The following is a 26,204-nucleotide window of genomic DNA, read 5'->3' on the forward strand; positions in this document are numbered from 1 at the left end:
CAATCTAAAAGCTTGGTATAGATCTCTATTTGTTTAAGTCTCTTTCAGTGGATCTCATAAAGTTTTTATAATTTTTTTCCCTAGAGGTCATATATATATACTGTTGTATTTATTTCTAGGTACTTTCTGTTTTGATCCCCTCTTTAAAAAATTCAGTTATATTTTTAAAATGGGATTGTGTTCTCACTTTTTAGGATAACAAGTATTATCATAGATTCATAACTGTTTGAGTTTTTTTGTATCTCAGGAAGCATGAACTTGTAAAAATTCCCTTTCTTTTCCTGCAGATTTTTAGTATGGCTAGGAAAAGGCAAGTATTTGGCCTTAAGTTTTTTGAAAACCCAATGGTGATGAGAAATGTAAAAAAAAAAAATTTTGACTCTAACCACATTTCATTAATTTTAAGTCTTTATCTTGCTCTGTCATTAATGAGGGCCAGCTAAAGTTGCAGTCCCAAAACCATGGCACTCTTTGGATTGTTTGTCCTTATGAAACTTTTAGCCAGAACATGAGGGCCTCAGGTTTAGACAAATTTTGAATTAGTTTCAACAAGTAGTTGTATCTATTTTTGGTTTTATTTCTTACCCCAAAGTCATTCTCTTTGTAAGCATATTTAAGAAGTAATCATCAAACTCAGTGTATTAGATATCTGTATTACTGCTTAATAAGTTATTACAAACTCAGCTGTTTAAAACAGTGTACACTTCATATCTTAGGATTTCTGTTGGTCAGGTGTCTTGGCATGGCCTAACTGGGTTCTCTGTGCAGAGTCTCATAAGGCTGAAACCAAGGTGTTGGTTGGGCTGCATTCTCATTTGGAGCTTGGAGTCTTCTTCCAAGCTCATTCAGATTATGTAACTTTCTGATTTTCATGTAGCATAATGGCCTTAACATCCATTCACATTGTCGAGTATATCACCAGTTTGTTCCTTTTTACTGTTGAGTAGTATTCCATTCATTGTATGGATGTACCACAGTTTGTTTAGACATTCACCCATGGAAGGACATTTGGGTTGTTTTCAGTTGGGCCATTACAGATAAAATTCTTACAAACATTCACATTGAGGATTTTGTGTGAACATGTTTCCATTTCTCTAGAATTAATGCCAAAGAATGCAATTGATGGACAATATAGTAAGTGTATGTTTAACTTTAAGAAACTGCCATACTGATTTTCCAGAGTGGCTGTACCTTTTTTTTTTTTTTTAAGATTTTATTTATTTATATGACAGAGAGAGAGAGAGCACAAGCAGGGGGAGCAGCAGAGGGAAAGGGAGAAGCAGGCTCTCCACCGAGCAGGGAGCCTGATGTGGGGCTCGATCCTAGGACCCTGGGATCATGACCTGAGCCAAAGGCAGACGCTTGACGAGCCTGAGCCACCCAGGCACCCCAAGGCTGTACCATTTTACATTCTCACCAGCAAAGTATAAGTGATACAGTTTCTCTGCATCCTTGCCAGCGTTTGGCTGTATTGTATTTTTTTTAATTTTGCCCATCTTAATAGATAATGTGGTGGTATCTCATTGTGATTTTATTTAATTTTTATTTTTACTTTTTTTAAAGATTTTATTTATTTGACAGAGAGAGAGAGCAGAGAGAGCACAAGCAGGGGGAGTGGCAGGCAGAGGCAGAGGGAGAAGCAGCCTCCCCACAGAGCAGGGGGAGCCCAATGTAGGACTTGATCTGAGGACCCTGGGATCATGACCTGAGCTGAAGGCAGTTGCTTAACCAATTGAGCCACCCAGGTGCCCTCACTGTGATTTTAATTTGCATTTTTCTAATGGCTAGCAATGTTGAACATCTTTTCATATATTTATCTGTCTTCTCACTTCCTTGCCCATTTTTGAATTGAATTTTGATTGATTTTTATGTGGATATTAATAAATATAAAAGTTGAGACCGTAGCCTAATGAACCCCTATTATGGAGCTTCAGCTGCATATTTAGCCCTTTTTTTCTTTTGAGTATTTCAAAGCAAATCAGATACTTAGATTTCATGATATTTCACTTGTAAATACTTAATTTGTATGAGAGATGCATTTTTCTTACAAGGATTTTTGAAAAATATAACCACCAGGACATTACTATACTTAATTTAACAATAATTCCTTAATATCTAATATTAATAACTGATACTATTAGTGTGTACTTAATATATATTAGTAATGATATATATAACTAACTAGTACATACTGAGTATATATTAGTAATGGATAATAAACATCTAATGTATAATACTTAGTGCATATTTACTTTTTTTATTTCAAAAATGTATTTTTAAAAATGGTATGTTGGAATTAGAAGTCAAGCAAGATCATTTAGTTATATACTCTTTGACAATACTCCCTTTTTTTTTTTTCTCTCAGGCAGTTGATTGGTTGGAGAAATTGTGTTGTTAGAATTTGGATTTGGCTGATTCCTTTCTCTTTGTATCATTTAACTTGTTCTGTCCCATTGTTTTATTCCCTAAACTGATAGGAAGATTTAGCATCTTGGTTAGATTAGGGTTCAGATTTCTAGAAAAGAATCTTCACAGGGGTACCGTGTACTCCTTTTTGCATTGCATAAGGCACATAATGTTGGCTTGTTCCACTTTTCAGACTACAAAGTGAGATCAGTTGGTTCAGGTATTGTCAGTCCTATCCCTACATTTAATAATTCTCCATTTTCTTACCTAATGGTTATGGCTTCCATTAATGTTTGTTGCCTAGATTCAAATTTTATTTGGGGTTTTAGAATGGTGATTTCTCAATTTAGTTACTTTTGCATTTATTTGCTGGACTTTCTAGAACATTTATCACCGTTTTGGTTTTCATGAAATGCGTTGATACAGGAGAAGCAGGAAAAATGCCCAATTCAGCACTGCCCCTCACCTCTTTATTTATCAGTTCTCAGAACAGTGACTTGGTGCCCAAGCAATCTACAGAAGACACCAGTGAAATGTTTTGTCCCCCATCATTTTCTTTGTGTATTAATTTGAATTTGTGGATTTTTAAAAAGGTATTTGGTGCTTTTCAATGACATTTTCTTTAAAACTTCACTTTCTGTTTGTAGGTGTTTAGAAATACAACTGAATTTTGTACATTGATCTTTTAAATCCAGCAATGCTAAATTCTTGTTTATTTAAATTTATTTTCAGATTTTATCATCTGCAGATGGCAGTTTTTTAATTCTGCTCTTCAAGTCTTTATACCTTTCATTTCTTTTTCTTTCCTCACTGTAGTAGTATAGCACTCCAGTACTATTTTAATAGAAGTGGGATAATGCAACCCCTCTCTTGTCTATTACCTTAGAGGCAACCCTTCAGTATCTCACTATTTTTTTTTAAAGATTTTATTTATTTATTTGAGAGAGAGAATGAGATAGAGAGAGCATGAGAGGGCGTAGGGTCAGAGGGAGAAGCAGACTCCCTGCTGAGCAGGGAGCCCGATGCAGGACTCGATCCCAGGAGCCTGGGATCATGACCTGAGCCGAAGGCAGTCACTTAACCAACTGAGCCACCCAGGCACCCAGTATCTCACTATTAACAATGTAGTTTGCTACAGGTTCTTTATCAAAGATGTTCCCTTATATTGCTATACATTTTATCATGCATTAATGTCTAATTTTATGGACAGCTTTTCTGCATCTGTTCCCATGATCATTTGAGTTTTCTACCTTTAATCTGTTAATGTGAATTACAGTAATTGATTTTCTAATGTTAAACCAGTCTTTGATTCCTAGAATAAACTCAACTTTATCATGATGTATTATTATCCTTTTTGTAGGTTATGGAATTTAATTTGCTTATATTTTGTGATTTTTACATTGATGTTCACAAATGAGGCTGGCTTTATAATTTTCATTTCTAGTACTGTTTTCTTGGTTTTGGTTCTAGTGTTAAGCTATCATAAAGTGAGTTTAGGAGAAGTTTTTTCTTTCTGTTCTCTAAATGAGTTTGTTTTAAGAGTGGAATTCCCTTTTCTTGATTATTTCTAGAACTTAGTCATAAAACCATCTGGGCTAGGAATTTTCTTTGTGGGTAAAATTCCCAGGTGGTGTGGTTTTTAGTTCTTTGAAGAATGGTAGGATAAAAGTAGTATATTCCTGTGGTAACAGGCTAGTAGTTAAAAGTGAAAAAGTCAGTTGCTGATAAATATTTTTTACTGACTATTTTGAGTTAAACTGTTTTGTCTTCAGTTTTTGAGGTATAGCCTACATACTTTTTCTTTGTAAATAATTACATTTATTTTGAATATCAATTACATTTTGAAAAATAGGTTACTTACTCTGTTTCTTTAATACAGTTTAGATTTGTGTTTTAAACTTCTTAAGTTTGTAAGATTTCTGAATAATGAATCTTTGAGGACTCTTTAGAGGACTTTCAGCCAGGTACCTAAGTTCAGCTTCTGCTCTGCCAGTTACTATCTGGAGGATATCTTTTACTTTCTGGACCTCAGATCCCTCATTTGTAAAACAAATAGCTACTTCACCTAGTTTTTATGAGGATAAACTGAGAAATGCTTTATAAACCATAAGCTGTATAAATGAAAGGTTTTGAAGATAGTGACTATAAGTGAAGTGTTCAAAGAAAGTTTGAGAGTTGGAGGAACCTTTGAGATCTGTTTAAGTCCCTCCACTTTATAGGAAGTAGAAGTGACAAATGTATGGGCAGAGCTGAGTGCAGAGTTCAGACTTCCTGTTTCCCAAATCACTGAGCTTTTTCTATTTTGTCTTCCTGCAAATTGAATACTAGGTAGAGAAACTTGAACTTCTTTAGGTACACAGTTGAGTGTATCATTCTTAAGAGGTTGGGGAGAAAAGTACATGTGACATTAGGGAGAAAAAGGAATTTTAAGATTTTAGTTTGAGTTACCCCTAATTAAAAGTGCTGTCAAAGTAGTTATTGATTCCCCCCCACTCCCCCCAGAATTTAGACAAAGAGAGCCTTGTTATACTTTTCAGGGATTAAAATTCATCTAATACAGTAAGAAGTAAGGCCCTGTGTAGTTGCCACATAACTTTGTACTTGAAATTCAGTTGGAATTTTACTTTAAAAACCATTGCTTCAGTATAATTTTAGTAAAATCTTACCTTGCATTTAACGTGAAAATCCTATATCCTTATCACAGAGGTAGAACTTACGCCTGACATTGAGGAGGTTTAGTTCCTTTATATAATGTTAATTTCTTTTTTAGGTTTAATGGACATTGTTAGCTGTACTGTGATTCTACAGGCTTTCTAGAAGTGTGTTTTCTTTATATTTTTTCATTGCTAGTGAATGAGGGTGAATATTTTATGCTAATTTTGCAACTGAGGTAGCAGAGAACCAAATGTGTTAAGAGGTTTGCTAAAGCTCTTATAGTTAATAAATAGTGGAATTGCGATTTGAGCTCAGGTCTGACTAGAATTCGTGGTGGTGTGATTGTTTAGGGAGAATGCCGGTTGATAAGTAGAGTTCCTTGCTGTTGTAATAGTTATGCATAAACTGCTGTAAGAGCGGAGCACTGGGTGTTATACCCTAACAATGAATCATGGAACACTACATCAAAAACTAATGAGGTACTGTATGGTGACTAACATAACATAAAAAAAAAGACTGGAGAATTGGAAATATCTGTTAGGAAGGTCAGGAAGGCTTTACAGAGAGGGTGAATCCCTGGTGAAGTGATTGTTCAGAGATCAGATTGTGTCTTGTGTTTCATGCTCTAGAGATTGGGCTTTGTTCTTTGGGGGATTGGGAGGTCCTGAAGGATTTCAGCAGGAGGGGTGATGTGACCAGTGCATATTCTAAAAATACGGGGGCTGTAAAATAGGGCACATCTGTAGTGTGGTGGTCTTCGAGGTAGGGCCACCATTAGAGGAAGGCTGTGGGGGAGTGATGAGGTTATCTCTGATGGCAGTGGTGGAGAGATGGACGGGGTGACCTGGATTTGAGCCTTTAATAGTCAGACAATATACAGATGTTGTTCTCATTCATTTCTCTTCCTTGTCAAAATAGTGAGAGTGAAAAGTCTGTATTTAGAAGATCGACCCGATGCTGGTCTGCAAAAGAACTTGGCTCTTGTTAAGAGTATAGCCACATTTAGGATAGAAATCATATCTTTTAGTGACAGAATTGTTTCCTTAGATGGAATCTAAGTTTATGCCTGGATTAGGGTAATAATGTAAGACTTTTCAGTATAGGATCTACACTGTGACGTCATTTCAGGAAGCAAAGCTAGTATTACTTAAAATGATCAGCACCATTTTATGAATGACTTCTTTCATTGCATTCTAAATCATTTCTTAGAAATGTCGGATTGACTTCTCTATGCAGAAAGAATGCAGTGATTGTCTGTCTTTTTGACAACATGTCCTCATTGGCCAGTTTCTACCTATTTGATGCCACCCTGCCTCATGTTTTTTCCTCATATCCTGAGGTGGAAGGGAGCTGTTGCAGTGTTCCAATCTGTCATGTGGTAGGTGGAGTTTTCTTGGATTATCTGTAAGAAGAGTCTTCCTGTTGTTAATGGGGCCAGAAAAATTAATAATAATAAAAGAGCTTATAATAATATGAGTTTAGTTTTCAGTATCTAATCATTTAGAAATGTATGTATCTGGATGTATCTTTCTCTAAAATTATAAAATACAAAGGAAAAATTGTAGTTACTTTTATGCTTGATATCAAATAAGATCTTTTCCTGTTGATGACACCTCTATTTAATGCATACTACAGTGGAAAGAGTGGAGAGTTCCAGGAATTAGTAAAATCTACTTTGTAATATTTATGCAGTCTGCCTCATTCTCTCTCACCTCATTAGTACAGCCTTACAGTTTAGACCTCATTGCTTGAGATAAAATTACTTGATTCCCTGCCTCCAGTCTGCTGTCCTTAAAACCACATTCTGCAGCTACTGCATATATACTGTGCAATACTGCATAATCTGTAAAAAAGACAAATCTGACTCAGTCCCAGCCATGTCTCCCAAATCTCTAGCTAATGAGTTTTGCTAAATGAGTTGTGACATAAATATAGTGGCTCCTTGAACATTTAATTTTCATGAACTCTTGCTAGCTCAGTATTTTACACACATACACCCCTCCCCCCAACACATAGGTGTTTGATTTTTGTAAAATACTTTTTTTTTTAAATGTTTTATTTATTTATTCATGAGAGTCAGAGAGAGAGAGAGAGAGGGAGGCAGAGGCAGGCTCCCACCTAGCAGGGAGCCTGATGCGGGACTCGATCCTAGGACCCTGGGATCATGACCTGAGCCGAAGGCAGACGCTTAACCATCTGAGCCACCCAGGTGCCCCAATTTTTGTAAAATACTTTAATGAGTTTATTTCTTAATATGCAAGTACCATTTTACTTATTTACTTAATTACTTCTAATTAGTATTTATTAAAATACCTGATATAGATAGATGTTAAGACAGGGATATAAAATTATGAAAAGATAGGAGACAAGACATAAGTGATAGTAAATAAGAAAGTGGCACAGATTTCTGTCAACTGTGTTCATAATTTTGAAGGCCAAATTTCACTGAGGCTTGTAGAGAGTGCTAAGAATAATAAAAGGCATTTTTGAATATTATGTTTAGAGAAAAAAACAAGGCAGCAATTTTTTCTGATCCTATAATGATAATAGATGACAATAGAAAGTCAGATTCTTCACCACCCATTGTATTCTCTCTTTTGTTAGGAAAATAATTGATTGGAAATGGTAGATAAAAGTTATTAAGAGAGAATAGGATGAGAAAGGAACTAACTGTTCTCAGTGGCCAGAATATTTTCATTCTAAGGGTTAAAAACAAGTAATTATCTTATTTTCATGATCTCTGAGCAGTCATAGAGACTAGAATGGTATATGAAAACTGACAGGTTTTTTTTAAACTTTTTTTTTTTTTTTAAAGATTTTATTTATTTGTTAGAGCGTGGGCGAGAGAGTGAGTGAGCAAGGGTACAAGCAGGGGGAGCTGCAGGCAGAGGGAGAAGCAGGCTCCCTGCTGAGCAAGGAGCCTGATGTGGGACTCGATCCCAGGGCACTGGGATCATGACCCGAGCCAAAGGCAGACGCTTAACTGACTGGGCCACCCAGGCGTCCCTTAAACATTTTTTTGAGGTATAATCGGCATATAATAAATGTTTCCTATTTAAAGTGTACAGTTTGGTGTTAACCTATGTATACACCTGTACAACCATCACCACAGTCAAAGTAACCATAATCCCCCACAGTTTCTTCATACCCTTCGGAAGAGAAAACTGAGAAGCAGCAGTGAGTGAGGAGGAGAACAAGAATATTATGTTGTCCTGGAAACTGAATAAAGAAGAGAATGATCAGCTGTGGCAGATGATTACTGATAGGCCAAGAAACAGGAGCGGTGTGAATTGACCATTGGATTTAGTAAGGTAGAGATTACTGGTGATTTTGACCAGGGTAGTTTTGGTGGAGTGGTGAGTGCTCAAGCCTGATGGGAGTGTATTTTAAGACAGAAAGGAAGGAGAGAAATTGGAGATGGTAAGTTAACAATGTTTTCAAGGAGATTTTCTGTAAAGGGTAGCAAAGAAATGGAGTAGTAATGCAGTGGAGTTGAGAATGTTTTGCCTCCCCCCGCCTTTTTTTTTTTTTTAAAGAATGGGGAGAGGAAACAACAATATATTCTGATAGTAGTGATTCATTGAGAGCAAAATGTTAAGTGTGAATTTCTGGAGCAGTGCTCTTGAGGGGCCAAATGGGATGAGATTTAGTTCATGAATGTAGGGATTGGCATTATGTAGAAACTTGGATATTTCATCTGTGGCTACAGGCAAGAGACCCAGTTAGAGGTGTAGATATTGGGAGGTTGTTCAGTGCATGATGTGAGTTTTCAGAAGTTCCCTTCTGAATGATTTGTGTAAATTTTTTTCTTTTTCTTCTGGTGAAGTAGAGAAAGCAGTCTTTGCTGTGAATGAGGATGAAGGGAAGGCATTGAGGGTGAGGATCAAGAAGGTGTGAAATAGAGTAGGAGTGTGAATTGACCTGGGAGTTAGTGTATGATTGCCTGGTCAAGTTAAGGGTGCAGTTGAGGCCTGTTATGGACTTAAGGCACCATGCTCAGCCATGTTTAGATGCATGGGTGTAGGGACAGAGTAGGTGGAGAACTAGATTTTTACCATGGTTATGACTTTGCTAACCAAGTGTAATATAGTGAGAAATGGGCCAGGGACTTGAGTTTGTTGGCAGGGGAGTAATTATAATAAGTGACCATGGATTTCGCTATGAAAGGAGGGGAGAGAAGACTTTAAAGGGTGAGGAACAGTTAGTCTCCACAAGAGGTGATGGTGTCTTTGAATGGGGCAGAGTTTGGATAATGTTTCGAAGGTTAGAAGCAACAGATTTTCTGTGGTTGGATATTATGTTTGTGAGGGTTGTAGTCCAGAATGACTTTAGGGGTGCCTGGGTGGCTCAGTTGGTTAAGCGTTGACCCTTGATTTCGGCTCAGGTCATGATCTCTGGGTCATGAGATTGAGCCCTGCATCAGGCTGGGCGCTCAGCAGGGAGTCAGCTTGAGATTCTTTCCCTCTGCCCCTCCCCCCACTCGTGTGCTCTGATGCACAAGCTCTCTCTCTCTCAATCTCAAATAAATCTTTTTTTAAAAAAAGAATGACCTTAGAGTTTTTTGTCTTGAGCGGTTATAAGAATGGTGTTATTGTCAGCTGAAGTGCTTGGTACTTTTTTTTTTTTTTAATTTTTATTGTTATGTTAATCACTGAAGTGCTTGGTACTTTGTCACATTCAGTGGTTTGGTTATTTTTTGTTGATTTGATTGTTCTATATAAAAATGAAAATTTTCTAGTATAATTAAGCTAGGCAAATATAAATAAATATAAATCAGCTTAATCCATGATCACTCATTCAGTTTCTATGTTGATTCACTCATCCAGTAAATAATTGAGTGTTTGCTGTGGTTCTCAGGTGGTATTCTAGGTGATGGGAATATGAACAAGACACATAAATAAGTCAATTATTTATAATGGCTTTAGTTCAAATTAAGAAATGAAAATTTGGAAATTTTATGAAATAAAAGGAATTACCATATCTTAAATGAAAATTTATATTATCTTTGTATAGAATTGCTAAATATCTGGCTCAGTTGACTATATTTAGGCCAGCTTTTTTTATCTTTTAATGCTCTTCCTCCAGGAACTTACATTATCATGCATTTATTTTTTAGGTTACAATTATTTAAAATAATTTAAGGTATTAATGGCATATTCCAAAAAATATAAAGTAAAAGTAAGTTTGAGGGTTAATGAATTGAAATTTGACCATATGAGAAAATCTTTTTCTTTACTGGCACCTGACACATTGTTTGGAGCAGAAATGACATTCTTCCGGTTGATTGCCTGAGCAGTTTCTAAAGTTTTAAATCTACACTAAGTGGAAGAAATTATACCATTTTAAAGAATATGCAGAAAACACTGCACATTCTTTGGGGCTAATTCTTTTAGTTGAGTCATGAGTGCCCTGAGTTTTGGATAGTGGCAGCGTTGTTGGAGAAAGTGTATATAAGTGTATACAAGGGAGAAATCTCTGAATAGGAAGGTCAGTATTAATTTGTGTGCATATATTTTGATATATTGATTAAATAATTTACTTTCAGTGTTATCTTCAATAAATTCTGGTGTTTAGAGAGAACCCCTGAAAGTTGATTTGTTGATGACAGCACATCATTACTACTGAAGGGCTGAAGTAAAACTTGTAGGGAACAGAGGTTCCTCTGGGAAGTGTTTATGTTTGCCATACTGGTTAGAAACAGTGTTGTCTACATGTGAGGAATCTCCAGTAACCTCTGTAATTCTGAACTCACTGCCTTCTACTTATGTATTTCTTTTTTTTTTTTTAAAGATTTTATTTATTTATTTGAGAGAGAGAGAGAGCATGGGGGGGGGAGGGCCAGAGGGAGAAGCAGACTCCCTGCTGAGCAGGGAGCCCCACGCGGGACTCCATGATCATGACTTGAGCCGAAGGCAGTTACTTAACTAACTGAGCCACCCAGGCGCCCCTACTTATGTATTTCAAAGCAGAAATAGATGTTAGAATTATATGGTGTGAAAAATCATGTTAAAGATAGATAGAAAAGACTATATTGGAGGCTGAAATTAATTAATGACCTTTAGAATTAGCTGCCAATTTGCTCATAAACTAATAAACAGATGCTTCGCCTGATTCTGCTTTTTGCATGAGGGCCCTTTACAAGCTCCTTAACAGATGCTGACATCTCCAGTTTCTCTCTGCTGCTTTGGATGTCCTTTTTGGGGGGAGAGGGGAGCTTTTGGATGTCTTAAAGAGGCTGTTTTGTCTGTGAATATCTTAGCATTAGAAAATGATCAATGGAATTCTTAGGGTATACAAAAGCAGTGAGTGAAATGAAAGGTATGGGGTATGGGCATCTGACATGAAGGAACAAAAGAAACAAATATTGACAAAAGAACAATTTTTCTGATAAAATTGACATCGCTTGATGTTGCCCTTTTATTTATTTTTATCTTTTAAAAGATTTTATTTATTTGAGATAGCACATGAGTTGGGGGGGGGATAGGGAGAGGGAGAAGCAGGCTCTCCACTGAGCAGGGAGCCCGAGATGGGGCTCGATCCTAGGAGCTGGGGATAATGACCTGAGCCAAAGGCAGACACTTAACCCACTGAGCCACCCAGGAGCCCTGTTGTTGGCCTTTTTAATTAAGTTAGATATAGATGTAGATTAGATGATATAGATGTAGATCTCTCTCTCTCCAGGGCTTCAGTGGTGAACCAGGAGAGCTGTTATCTTTGGTCTTACAAGTTTTTCGATACCAGGTTTACTTTCTTTTTGAGTTCATACTTAAAATGTTATTAGGTACTCAGTTATTTCAGGATTTCTTTGCACCGATGTGCTTGATCTCCATGGTTCATCCATGTAGAACTGACAGTTCTCATGAATATTACCCATAACTCTAAGTAGATATGCAGTGCAGGAAAACAGTGGATCTGACCACGTGAATATAAGTTTAAAATGCAGACTGTCTTTTGGTGACTTAACTGTCTCAATCTGTTTGCTTACTTTAAAAATATAGATAGTAATAAATATGTTTCATTTTTAATGTAAAAATTAGAATTAATATGTTAAGAGAAATGACAACAGAATCTGGTATATGGTAGGTGGTCAGTATTTATTAGCAAATAAAAATTCACAGAACCTCAGGGGGGAAAAAAGAGGCTTTAAAAAAGCTCTGGGAAGATATTTTCTTCAAAATTCAGAGATGCCTTCATAATATTTTCTGCTTTGATGTTTTAATTACCAATAAAGATTTCAGTAAGCTTTGTAACTAGTGTAACTAATGTTTTTACTTAGGAGCCCTGTGTGTTGGAAGCTGAAGTTGTAAACCTTTAATGTGTGTAGGGTTTTATGAGACTTCCCCTTACCAAAACAAAACCAAACCAGTGGCTATCTGTTTTTGGAGGTGATTTCCATAAGAGAAGGGGTTGGCTGGTGGTTTCTTTCTACATTGTATAGGCATTTCTCAATTTAGAAATATTTGATTTACAAATACCCTAATTATCAAGTGTCTGGTTGTGGCCTCATTTCTCCCCTGTGACTACCCTCACAAGTGCACATATGCCTGGTGCTTAGCTCTTCCACTGAGTGAAATATAACTTATAGTAAGTACTGCTTTTAATGAACCTGCTTTTAGAATTCTTGTTTTGGAATTTGCTTTCAGAATATCCTTTTGGGGTATTTTTAGAAATAGGAAGTCTTTTTCTTTTGACGTATTATGGGAGATGGGGAAAAAATAAAGTTCTTTTTAATTTCAACAAAATAGTTAACCAGCTCTTTGACTTTGGGCATATTGCTTTGCATATGAGAATTTGGTTTATTCATCATGGAAAGAAGCATGATCCCAACATGGCAGGGTTGTTGAGAGAAGTTGAATTAGATAACCAAGTAAAGCACCTGACATACGTTACCCAATAAATGCTCTATTCCCTCTTTATCTTCTCTCCTTGTCTTTTAGGGTCTATTTGATTTTAGAATCAACCAAAAGATATTTAGAGTTAAGTCTAATTTAGAAAAAATGATGTTTTTGATATCTGTTAAGGTGATAGTAATAGCATAGAAAGACTAGACTGCGATTGCAGGAGACTTGGTGTTGTGCCGTTGATTAGCTAATGCCCTCACCTTTCTGGATAATAGTAGTAGGTATCTACTGAATGTTGTCTGCTGAGTTCCAAATATGTGCCACACACTGTTAGGTGTTTTATCTGTAGATGTCTCATTTAATTCTAACATCAGTTTGGCAAAAGTTGCTCTCTATTATTCCTATTCTACAGATCAGGAAGTTAAGGCAAAGAAGTTAAATGACTTTCCTGAGGTTGTACAGTAAGTGGCAGGATGCAAATGAATTTCCTGGGGCCTCAGTGATGAAGTTGGTTGAAAGCTTCTGACTCTTGGTTTCCGCTCAGGTCTGATCTCAGGTTCCTGAGATAGAGCCCTGTGCTGGTCTCTGTGCTCAGTGCCCAGTCTTCTTGAGTTCCTCACGACTCCCTGCTTTTCTATCTCTCTCAAATTAATCTTAAAAAAAAAAAAATTCTTTTCCTTGTACAAACTCCTCAACCTTTCTTTCTGTAAAATTGGGATACTAATTTTATTTTCTGTGGTTGTTGTTAAGTTCTTGCTCTGTGAGAGAAGTGAAATGGTGTCTTTCTCTTGGATCAATGCCAGGCAGTAACAACAATGTTCTCTTTCAAAATGTTGATAGGGTAAGATAGTATTAATGATCTTTGCTCTCTATAGCTTGTGTTTGGCTGCAGCTTTTTTTCTTTATTGTGTAAAATATACATATAATGTAAAGGGTAACCATTTTAAGTACACAATTCAGTGTTACATTCACAGTGTTCTGGTTGTCACGTTGAATTACCATATTCCCTCCAAAACAACACAATTACTGCACTATTCTGTGCACATAATGCTGCTAATTGAAATGTTAGTATTTGTGGTATCCTGGGAATAAATCAGTGCACTTGTTTACTTTTTTCTTTTTTTGTGCCTACTCAACATTATTTTCCCACATATGGTAGATGTAGCTAATGTTATAAACCGATATATTACTGCTTTCTAAGAACTTATAAAGCACAATGGAAATAGGCAGCTGTCAATGAACGCAGAGAGAAATACAGCTGCGTAAATACCCCTCATGTATTTAAATACATTGAAGGAACATATTGGTTAACCATGAATATAAATGTAGATATTTTTTGGATGAGGGATGTGTTGGTAAGTGAATTTCATATTAAGATAGTTTCAGGGCAGAGGCATTCTCTTTTGTCTTCTACCTTTAGAGAGGCTCTTTGAGATGAGCAGGAACTGTTTGAGGTGGCAAGGACAAGATGCTTGTTGTTGGGGGAGGTAATAAATGGAAGTGAAGTAATCAGAAGATGGTAAACTGAAAAATGTTCCTGGAAAGTGTGAAGGGACCTCAGTGAGTGAGTCTGTATCGGATGGTCTATTTAAAACATTTGGAAGGTATAGTTGAACTAGGCACTTTTTTTAAGGGAAATTTTTAGCTAACAATCAGGGGAAACTTTCTTCTTATAAGAGTAGAGACTAATTAATAGGTACTTTTTTATACAAAGTCAGTGATTAAAGAGATTCAGAGCTCCAAGAGGCAGTCATCAGTTAGGAAGCGTTTAAAGTGAAGACCGTTTATTTTCTGTTTAACAGTTATGGCATAATTAGGTACATCTACAGTGGTTTCTCAACCCTCTATTGGTAAGATTTGATTCTTTTAACTGGTGAACTCTAATTGTACAAGTAAATATTAGAGATTCTAGAGTCTTCCACCTGCATTTTTATAGCATCCTGGTATATAGCATTTTGTATACCAGTTACAACTTTTTCTTTCTCATTTGCTGTTCTGGCATGTAATATGCTCTTAATAAATGCTAGCATATTTTGAATATCTACTATATACCAAATAATAGATAATGGGTTGAAACGAACTTCTCTCTAAAAAAGTATACAGTGGCCTTTATTATTTATTTGATTTTTTGAGAAAAATCCCTTAATCCTGCTATATGCTAGGTGTTGGTGGTAAGCTAGACACTGGAAATGTAAGGGGCATAAGACAGTCTCGCCCTAAAGAGGGTATCAGAAGAGAGAAGACATTATTTACTTTAATTTTGAGTCTGAATCATATCTTTAGTTTATTGAAAAATGATACCAAGGAATTAATTCTGAAGATTTTAGAGAACATTTATTCTCAAAATATTTAGATTGGAGTATTTAATTTGATAAATGTTTGAACTGTTAATGGAAGTACTAAATACAAACAATATTTATTTAAAGAATTTCTCTCAGTGGTGGTAATTAAAATCCTAATCATGAGATGTGTAAATAGTTGCCCGTAAGGTAAGCCAAGTTCTTGGCAGTATATGATGTTGCACATTGTTAACGGGCTAGAGTCATTGGTTTGTGATTAAGAGTCGGCTGGCTCCCTTTCTTAGTTCTTTTCTGCATGAAATTTGCTGACCTTAAGGTATTATGGGAGGGAAACTATTTCTAAAGACTGGATGTACTTTCTCCGCTTCAGTTATTTCTGAAGCTTTTGTTTTCTGAGGTTTCCAAACCATATTCCCTATATATATCAATTGAATGGGAGGACAAAATACAGAATATGGCATAAATATTTATTCCTCTTAAATATGGAAGGCTGAATGGAATCCCATTTAACACGTTTTGTTACTGTGTTTGGTCAGGCTCAGGCTGTTGTTTTTTTGTTTTCTTTTTTAACCTAGACTTGTAGGTCTGAAATGTCAGTCATATTTGTCTCTTTTCTTTGACTGCACTCAGTTGTCACTTCAGTCGATCTTCTATCTTCTATCTTCACTGCCATGATTGTGGCTTATATTCTGTTACTTCCTGCCTGGACTGTTGGAACAGACATTCATTGGTAACAAGCATGTAAACTAAAGCTACAGTTTGTTCTCCAGATTAAAATAAAACCGACTATATGGGAAAGCATATTTTGAACTTGAAAGCACTACACAAAATATAAGTTGTAATTTCTGTTACATTTGTCGTTATGTCACAGTCCTACTTAAAAATCATCAGTTGCTCTTTCAGAGATTCATTGTCCTTCAGTGGCTGACAGCTCCAGGCTGTCTTTCCAGACTCATATCCCGTTGCTCCTCCATCCAGCAGTTGCGAGTGTTTTCTTCCTCTCTTTGGGGGACTGTTGGCACAGCCGAGGACAAGGCTGTTCTCTGCTGTGTGGGACTGGTGCGAGCGTTCTAGGTGCTTAACGTTCTTGGGCTCCACACCCCTCCCCTGCATGTTCATAGCAGCAGTGTGGAGAGAGGTTGAGTGTGAGGGACGGGCAGAGCACTGAGTGGCACCCTCATGGAGAACCAGTCAGTTAGCCAAACTACTCTTTGTCAGTCCCAGAGCTCATCTTAGTTCCTGTTTGAGTTCTTGCTTTTTTCTTTTTTCTAACCCCACTTACTAAAATCCAATTTCTCTTTCCTAATGCCACCAAAAATGTAATGGTTGCATGTAAAATTCAGGCATCAGTATTTATTAGGTGTTGTTATGTATAGTAGTGATATACATATAATATATATATAAGTAATAATATATAGTAATAAAACTGGCTTAGTCTTTTCCCCCATGAAGTTTCATCTTTATCGTTAGTGTAAAAGCCTCAAGGAAGACCTATTTTAAAGTTTCCCTCGATTATTTTTGCATAATATGTTCTATATTTTGTTCAATAAATATTTAAACAGTAATATTTGACAATGAATAAATAGACTTTAGGTTCTAGGGGGCCATTGAATGGTTTTAATTGGAGAAGTAATGTTAATAGATTTCTACTAATTAGGTCGATTTAATATTAGTGTCATAAAGAGGTAAGAAGTTTTGTTCTCATTTTCTACATCTTAGTTTTCTCATCAGCCATGTAATTTCTTGAAAAGTTTTTCTCTTTCAAACATTTATATTGAAAAACCAGTTAGGTTAGTGATTCAATAAACGTTTTTTGAGCACTTGCTGTGAGCCAGACACTGTTCTATACACTCAGGAAAGCGCGTTGATCAAAACAAAAGCCTGTAATCTCATGATTGCATTACAGTGGGGGAATTGGGCAGTAAGCATATATGTAAATACATAATGTAGTGCACTGTGATACAGTGCTATGAAGAACAATACAGCACACGGAATCAAAGCGAAGCTATTTTAGATAGGGAAATAAGATGGCCTTTGAGGAGAAACATTTGAGTTTGAATGAAGGGAGTTACGTGGACGGATTTGGGAGAAAGAGCTTTGCAGGCCAAGGAAACTATAAGTAGGAGCTTTCAGTGAGTAATTTAATATTTATTAAGATTTTTCTCCTTTCTGTTCACTTTAGAATAATTCCTCCATAATCTGGCCCTCAGTGATATTGCCAGTCTTTTAGTTATCTAATTAAATGAGAATAATTGTGCCTACTTTCTAGGAAAACGAAATGTATAATATATAATATAGATATAGTTGGATATAATAGACACTCTATAATTAGTAGTTATTGTCATCATTATTTTGTTAGTATAATAACTATTAGGAGATTATGTCCCTGCGTATGCCTTTCTTCTTAGAGAACACTTGCTCATGAATTTTTTCTTGCTATTCATGTAGACAGGCCTACTCCCTTGGTTTTGCCACCATTATATATTTATTACATGTCTGTCATTGCACTTGCCATATTTAACTTTATTTACTTGTTTTACTTTTTGTATACCTGGCTTCTAACCTAGAGTCTGGCATCTATATATTTGCTAGATAAATAACTTGTATTTAGAAGTTCATTTATTTGGCTTCTAATATTTATGTATATTTAAATCATTCAACAAATATATCAGTCACTGTGGTAATAAACTTACTATCAAGGTTTGTTCACGGGGAGTGTGAATTGAGGTGAAGATGTTATGGAAAAGAAAGGTAATGTAGGAAGTGTAGGTTTATATTCTGGATTCTCAGTATCATTCATGGACTGTCTAGTGATCCCCTTCTGTGGGATACATTTATGCTTCTTGGTGTTCTCAGCTCCTCAGGTCCTGGCAGTATCTGTGGTAACAGTACTTTATTCTCCTCTCATGTTGGGGACACTGACCCATTTATGTTCATTATATTGACATTGGAGCATGGATTGGAGTCCTGAAGACTTCATTTGAATCCTAACTCTGCCATTTCTGGGGATGTGATCTTGAGCAAGTTACACATGAATCTCCATTCCTCATCTGAAAAATGGAGAAAATATGTGTCTGACACCGGGTTGTAGGGATTAAGTTATGTACAGAAAATAGCATTGGTTTCTAGAATGTAATAGATGTTTCTTATTAGGTGAAATTATTTAAAAAATTTTTTTTAAAGATTTTATTTATTTTAGAGAGCGGGGAGGGGCAGAGGGAGAGAGAATCTCAAGCAGACTCCACGTGGAGCACAGAGCCCATTGTGGGGCTTGATTTCATGACCCTGAGATCATGACCTGAGCCGACATCAAGAGTTGGACACTTAACTGACTGAGCCACACAGGCTTCCCTGGGTGAAGTCATTTTAATTCATTCAGCTTTATTTCTGCAGAATCAAACTGAGCATTTGTTTGGCTTTGAGTAGAGGAGAACAAGTTGAAATTTAACAGTGGTGTTGGTTGCTGACTTAAGTTTTATTCTGTTTCAGCTGATTTCTTTTTCCTCAGTAGAAAGTGCTGTTCTTGATTCAGAGAAAAGAAAGGAATGCTCAGGGTATAATGCTAAAAAGATTTATCACATCATACTGCATTTAATACAAAGTGAGGGCACCGAGCAGAGGAAATTTGTCTAAATTGTCATGTGGATGTCCAGCACCAAGAACAGGGTCTGACACATTACAGGCACTCCATATCATGTTTAATTGAACAAATGAATTCTGTTTCGATATCTAAGAAACATGTTTCTGGCTATGGAGTACATGATACGCGCTGGTGCATTTTGGATAGCTAACGTAGATGTCAGTGAGATGTTGGCAAAGGAGAACCATTTTGGCATTTTAGCAGTTGTCTTTGAAACCCTTATACCAGATTCATTATATGCACAGATCTTTGGTAACAGTTTGTGTATTTGAAAAGAAATTTAGGTCACCTAATTTGAGTTAAAATGATCATTTGTGCTGAATTAACCTCGAAGGGAAACAATTGAGAAAGAAATGAAAAAGACTTTAGAACAGGTAATGGGGTTCAGAATTCTCAACTATTCTAAGTTAGATTTCTAGTCCTTAAGTCACTGCGCCAAAGGGAGATAAAATTTTATGTGGGGAAATGGATCACTCTTGCTATATCCTCAACTCCTGTCTTTCCTTCTGCTGCTCCAGCTTGGCAAAACACCAAAGCCTAGAGCAATGTTCATCATTTCCCTCCTCCATTCCTTGGATGCATGGAGTATTGCAGGCTGCTAGGATTACAGTAGCACTTCCTGACAGCTGTGCCTCCCAGCCTTGCCTCCATTCCGTCTATTTTCCACTGTCACCAGAATGATCTTTCTGTAATGAATCTGATTGTGTTTGGCGTCTCCTTGAAAATCCCCTGTGCGCTTCTCATGGTTTTCCGGATAAAAATCTAAATTCCTTCATTTGGAAAACGACTCTTAGAGATCTGGCCTCTTCTTTCCAATCTCTTAACCTGATCTCTTTTTTTCTCGTATATTTTCTGTATTCCAGACATATTAACTAGTGGCATTTCTCTGAATGTTCGTTTTCTTTTCATGCCACTGAACATACGATGTTTCTTTTTCCAGGCATGCATTTCTCTCCTTCCCTATAGTCATCAATTATAGGTCATTTAAAAATTCTCAAGATTACCTCTAGAAAACATCTGACTTTTCTTTCCCGGTCTGTATTGGTGCCCTTCCTCCATGCTCTCCTTGTACCCTACAAGTAGTGTTTTCAGTGGTCCCTAAGCTAATGTAGTAGTCCACATGCTTCCCTTCTCACTAGGCTGTGAGCTTTCTTTTGAGTACAGGATACTTATTAGGCCTTTAATTCCTCATGCCTGTGACTGGTTTGCACAGTATAGAAGCCTAGAAGTTTGTGATTTAGTTAGCATATGAAGTAATAGAATTTATCAGAGACACAAAATTGCCTAGCTAAGTCCTGGGTATTATGATTGTGAGAAATAGAACATGGTTTCTGCCTTGTTCATAAGCTCAGTTGTGTGGGCAAAATGACCCATGAAGCAGTTAGAGATTAATAAAGTACAACATCAAATGAGGACTTAGGTTGAATGATTTGAGAATAAAATATAATCAAATTTCAAATTCCTTGGCATTTCATATCTGTTCTTTATTCTTTTCCTTAATACTTACCACTGCTAACATGCTCTGCCATTTACTTTTTTATCTTGTTACACTCACCGTCCCCACTATGCTGCAAGTTTCATGAGGAAATTTTTTTTTTAAGATTTTATTTATTTACTTGACAGAAAGAGACACAGCGAGAGAGGGAACACAAGCAGGGGGAGTGGGAGAGGGAGAGGCAGGCTTCCCGCGGAGCAGGGAGCCGGATGCGGGGCTCCACCCCAGGACCCTGGGATCATGACCTGAGCCGAAGGCAGATGCTTAACGACTGAGCCACCCAGGCGCCCCTCATGAGGAATTTTTCCTTCTTTTTTCACTATGGTATTTCCAGTGCCTGACACATGGTAGGTACTTAATAGACATTTGTTGAATGGATGGAAATAGTGTTCAGGGAAGGAACTAATCCCTAGAAGATAGTACAGATATAATACAGAAACATTTCCTGGAGAAGTTACACCCTAAAACAGACCTTGAAAGGTAGTGTTTTATTAAATAAGTTAATTTAAGTAAAAAAATACCAATTTTATTTTTACATGAATTTTTTTCAGATCATATGTTCCTCCTAACTTTCTTTTAAAGCTTTATAAGGTTTTTAGAGTCCTCATCACTCACTTCTTTTAGAGTTTGACAGAGTTGACAACAAAGCCTATTTAATCAGTGAGTGATGCAGCTAATCCTTGTATACTCGTTGCAATAACACTTTCTCTTCATATATTTATTAGCAAAATAAAATACGTAAAAAAAAATAGGTCTGCTGGAGGCAGTAACACATTGTTTTCAGATCCCGTTTATTCCATATGGGAGGATACCTGGTTGCTTATCTTTCACTTCACATCCATTCAAAATAAGTACAAATGAGTTTGAACTTGTAGGCATATCAGGGTTCTGGTTGTTTTGTGAAGTAGGGATCATAATTGACCATTGTGCCTGCAAGTTCTTAGATTTTAGCAAACCTTGATCAGAGTTTTAAAACACACACACACACACACACACACACACACACACATACACGTCACATACCTTAGGATTTCGGTTCCCCTTTTTTAAAGTTTCCTTTTCTGTTTGCTTCTCTTCCAAGACTAAAGAAATTAAAATTGGATTTTGAATTAAAACTATTAAAAATGTTAACTCCTCCAAATGAGTTACAACTGGAACATGCGTGTAATACAGATTTGCATTATTCTTTTACCCCCCCCCCCCATTATTAATTGGTTTCTAGTAGTGGCTTCTTGCAGTTTTTTTCCTAAGCACAGAATCAGATTATTTCTTAGGCCATTATAGCTGCAGTAGATCTTAGTAAACATCTAGACTACTTTATTTTACAGGTGTGGTAATTAAGACACAAGGACAAGTTATTTGTACAAAATCAGACAGTTGATTTATAAAAGGCCGGAAGGATAAACTAGATTTTTAACTATAGTTGAGAAGACCAAACTGTGGCTAACCCTTCTATTACGCTAGTAACCACTTTAAACTTTTAGGCCCTTTCTAATTCTAGAAATATATATGGATCTGATGATATTTTAAAAGGGTATTTTAGTGACCTGGCAAAACAGTAGAAGTAAGTCCTTGGACTTTGTCAGTCTGCCAATTTGCCAGATTGGGTGTGAATGAAGTTTTGGCAGTAGGTTTTCATTTTGGTGTATGGGCTGTTTACTGTTCGAGTCAACGAGTAACTTTTACTAATCGATTTTAAGCTTTGAAAAGCCTTAAATGGTTTCTAAGTTGTTAGATTGTTAGATTCCCATTTTCCATAGGAAGAGGTTTAACCAATAAATATATATTAAAGAAAACATGAGGAATAAGATTTTTAAAAAATTCAGTCTTTTTTTTCCCCAGTTTTTCCTTGTTAAATTTAGGAAGTGATGTTATTTTAAAAGGTATTCATATGGGTGGACTCTGATTCTTAAATAGAAAAGTGAAAAAAAGTTTCTAAGTATCATGTGACTCTTCTGTATACCCTTGTATTCTGTGCTATATTTTCTTGGATTCACATTTTAATTAAACTGGATTCTTCAGAAATAGCACCTTGTATTCTGTGATTTTTTTAGTTTTTTTTTTCTTTTTTTTTTTAAGGAAGGGTTTCTATGTTTTGGGGGGAATAATTAGTAAATATAATGGTTGGATAAGAAGAAAGTGGTTCAGGATGTGGAAGAATATAGACAACCTGAAGTCAGTATTGGAGTTACTCCTGGTGGTAGTTGCCTAATATCCATTAAATTGAATTATATATTTTTAGTGAGTTGTGTTCATATATTATACTTTCGATGACTCTACTAGACTTTTAAAAACCTGTTGGTATGACTTAGTCTGAAATTTAATATGTTGTTTTTCTTTTAAAGTATATTCTCTTAACTATATAGCCTGTGTTTTGGTATGGTGAGTTAATGATTGCCCTTTATTCTCTTTCAGATCCCTGCCTATCACTGAGCCCACCATGCTTCACAGAAGAAGATAGATACAGTCTGGAAGCTCTTCAAACAATACATAAACAAATGGATGATGACAAAGATGGTGGAATTGAAGTAGATGAAAGCGATGAAGTAGGTGGAAAGCTTTCCCTATTATTCTCTTAAGTTTTCCCATTATTCATCATGTGACTCAGCTTCATCTTCAGTATCTTTACTTTTTCTCTTTGCATTCTAATTTTCCCTTTGTAGTTACACCTTTTTTCTTTTTTCCTCATGCACATATACAAGCCTTCCCAGTTTTATAAGAATCCTCAGTCTCATGTTCTTGCATTTCTCAAACATACATCCTGTTCTGACTATGTCAGTATTTATCTGTTGCTGCTTTACAAACCACCACAAAGCTTAGTGGCTTAGGACAACAGTTTATCATTTCTCCTGATCCTCTGGGTTGACTGGGCTCAGCTGGGTACGTTTTCTGTTCCCTTCGGTATGGGCTGAGGTCACCGTGGTTGCATTCAGCGGGGAGCTCTGCTGGGGCTGAAATGATGACCTCTTAGCTTTTGCAGTCGCTCTCCACACGGGCTCTCATCATTCAGAATCTAGCTCAGGCTTCCTTACAGCATGGCAGCTGGCTTCCAGGGGACAGTGTTCCAAGAAAACAAGTTTCTGTGTGAAAGTGCTTATCATTCCTGTTGCTTGCCTTGCCGGTGCCTGTTAATATCAGATTGGCTTAAAGCAAGTTATTTGGCTAAGCTCACAGTCTGTTTGGGAGAGGATTATATAAGGGCATGAATGCCAGGAGATGTGGTTTATTGGGGGTCACCTATGTAATGATCTACTGTACCCACTGTACAAATAAATCATGTTTTATTTCTTAAGCATTATCATCTTCCTCTTGGCATCCCTCTGGTGTCCCTCTTAGTTTCTCCATAGAAGTTGTTTATTTGGTTGGAGTCTTACTCTAGCCAAGTCCCCTGGTTGTTTTTCAGGCCTCTTCAATCTCTTTCTTATGTTTGTCATGATTGAAATGCTTCCTTTTTAGTTTATATGATACTAAATAACATTTTTTCTACGTTATCATCTAATGTTATATAACAGTGACATTCTCTAATCACATTGTTACCTAATAGTAACATTCTCTAAAGATTAATTCTTGACTTGCTCTGTAACACATTTACCTTGCGAATGCTCATCCTTTTATAGGCTACACTTGATTCCTCCATCTCTAAGCCAATGTCGATTCCTAACCTACATATATTGCTTTCTGCCTGACATCTTTTGAGGGCTCGCTCTTTTGCTTTGAAGTTAGTTTGTCTAAAACAAAATCCTAGCTCTCCTCTTTGAAATCCCTCACTGTTCGGTGGCCCTTCTGGACCTACTTCTCCTTAGTTTTAATTCTTCCAAATCAGGTGTTGGTGGACTTTTTTTTGTAAAGGCCCCAAGTTATGGGTTGAAATGTGTCCCCCACAAAAAAACACATTTTGAAGTCTTAACTTCCAGTACCTCAGAATGTGACCTTATTTGGAAGTAGGGTAATTTCAGATATAATTAGTTATGACAAGGATATACTGGAGTAGTGTGGGCCCTTAGTCCAATATGACTGGTATCTGTATAAGAGAGGAGAGCACCACATGGTAACATAGACACTGGGGAAAAGACCCTATGACAATGGAGGAAGAGACTGGAGTTGTGGAGCCATAAGTCAAGGAATGACAAGGATTGCTGGTGACTCCAGAAGCTAAGAGAAAGGCATGGAACAGATTTCTCTGTTTTTATAGAGTTCAGTTTCCTCAGTGGTCAGGACTGAAAATCCCATCCCTCTAATCGCCTGGTCTTTCTGCTGACCAGTCCCATTCCAAGGTGATCTAGAGGCCCCATTCTAAGTCCTCTCTCAGCATGAATTCAGGTGTGATCAAAAGGGGCAAAATACATTCATATCACTCAGGAAATTCCAAGAAGTTTAATTAAGAGCTCTGTGCCAGGAACCAAGGACAAAGACCAAATATATTTCTTATTATATCACAATTACAGAAACATTTAAATCTGAAAAGAATAGCCAAAATTCACCTTTTTCAGTCATTAAAAATACCCTCCAAGGAAAGATCTGTTAAACTTGCATATAATATATAGACAGGGATTAAGTAAGCTTATGCAGGTATCTGACAGCCTATTTAAATGTGTCTGATTGCATAATATTTCCTCGAATTACAAGTTATTTTAATCTTTTTAACCTCATCATCAGATATTAAATGCTCAAATGTGTGAAGTGTTATCATTTATCACTGTGCCAAACAAAGTAAGCATGCATAGCTCAATAATTTATAATTCAGTGGAATTCATCTTGAGTCTTTTAAATTTCAGTGGAATTCCCAAACACTTTATAATAAAGGTTAGAACTAAAAACTTTATGTTAAAATGTAAAGCTTATGTTAAAAGACCTTAGAACTCTGTATGACAGGTGAGCTTTAATGTTTAGAAACAGGAGATGTTGTTCTTCTCTTGGTATTTCTTCTAAGATTAATATTCAAAAGCAAATAAGGTATGCCCCTACATTTTGTTAGCACCTACAGAACCACAGTCCAGTATGGTAGCTACTAGCTGCCCTTGGCTGTTGGGCACTTAAAATTGAGATGTGTTATAAGTGTAAAATGCGCTTCAAATTTTGAATATGAGAAAAATAATGTAAAACACTTAAACTTTAAAATATTGATTACCTGTTGGAAATGATAATATGGGCATATCGGATTACATAAAATGTAATATAAAACTAACACCATGTGTTTCTTTTCACTTTTTAATGTGACTTCTTTGAAAACTTAACATCACATGTGTAGATAAATTAACTTGTATTGGAAGCACTGATCTAGAGACTGGTGTGTGTTGTAGGCTTTAAGGAATGAGTTGTTAGTTCCGTGGTTCTTGGACTATTTCGGTGCCTCCTGATCAGCATAGCTACATCTTGATTTATACTTCTTGTTGAAGTGTCTCTTTCCTAAATAAGTAAATGGTAATATCAGTATGGGTTTCTAGCAGTCATCATTAGGAAACTTAATGAGTTTAATAGGAAACCTTAGTCAAAAAAATTAAAATACTTAATTTCTTGTGATTTTGGTTTAAAATGTTAACTTTTTTAAAATTTAGAAAAATATTTAGCATTTGAAAATGCTACTTGAAAACTTAATTTTTTTCTCTTTAGTGCTTCTGCTTTTGTTTTTTGTTTTTGGTCGTATGAGTAAACGCTTTCTCACAGAACAGAATCTCGCATAATTTTCAAGCCCTTAAGTGGACATTTTGTTGGATGCTTGTGAAAAAGGCAGACTAAACAAAAAACGAAATAAGCAGGAAGAAGGGGGATGAGGACAGATAGATGATGGGTAGCTGCAATTTTAAATAGGGTGGTCTCGGCAGGCCTCATTGGGAAGGTAACAGTTAAAGTATATACTATATGCAATA

General features: G+C 36.3%; 1 protein-coding gene across 2 annotated transcripts in view; it reads left to right on the forward strand.

Moving 5' to 3' along the window:
- Positions 1-26,204, forward strand: part of STIM2 (stromal interaction molecule 2) — a 139,504-nt gene that overhangs the window by 38,176 nt on the left and 75,124 nt on the right. For both annotated transcript variants that reach the window (XM_027599130.2, XM_027599131.2), the window contains exon 2: positions 22,753-22,883. In XM_027599130.2, coding sequence (XP_027454931.1) covers positions 22,753-22,883 — 131 coding nt within the window. The remainder of the gene's footprint in view (positions 1-22,752; positions 22,884-26,204) is intronic.

The sequence above is a fragment of the Zalophus californianus genome, chromosome 2, assembly GCF_009762305.2.
Source record: "Zalophus californianus isolate mZalCal1 chromosome 2, mZalCal1.pri.v2, whole genome shotgun sequence".
Taxonomy (NCBI): domain Eukaryota; kingdom Metazoa; phylum Chordata; class Mammalia; order Carnivora; family Otariidae; genus Zalophus; species Zalophus californianus.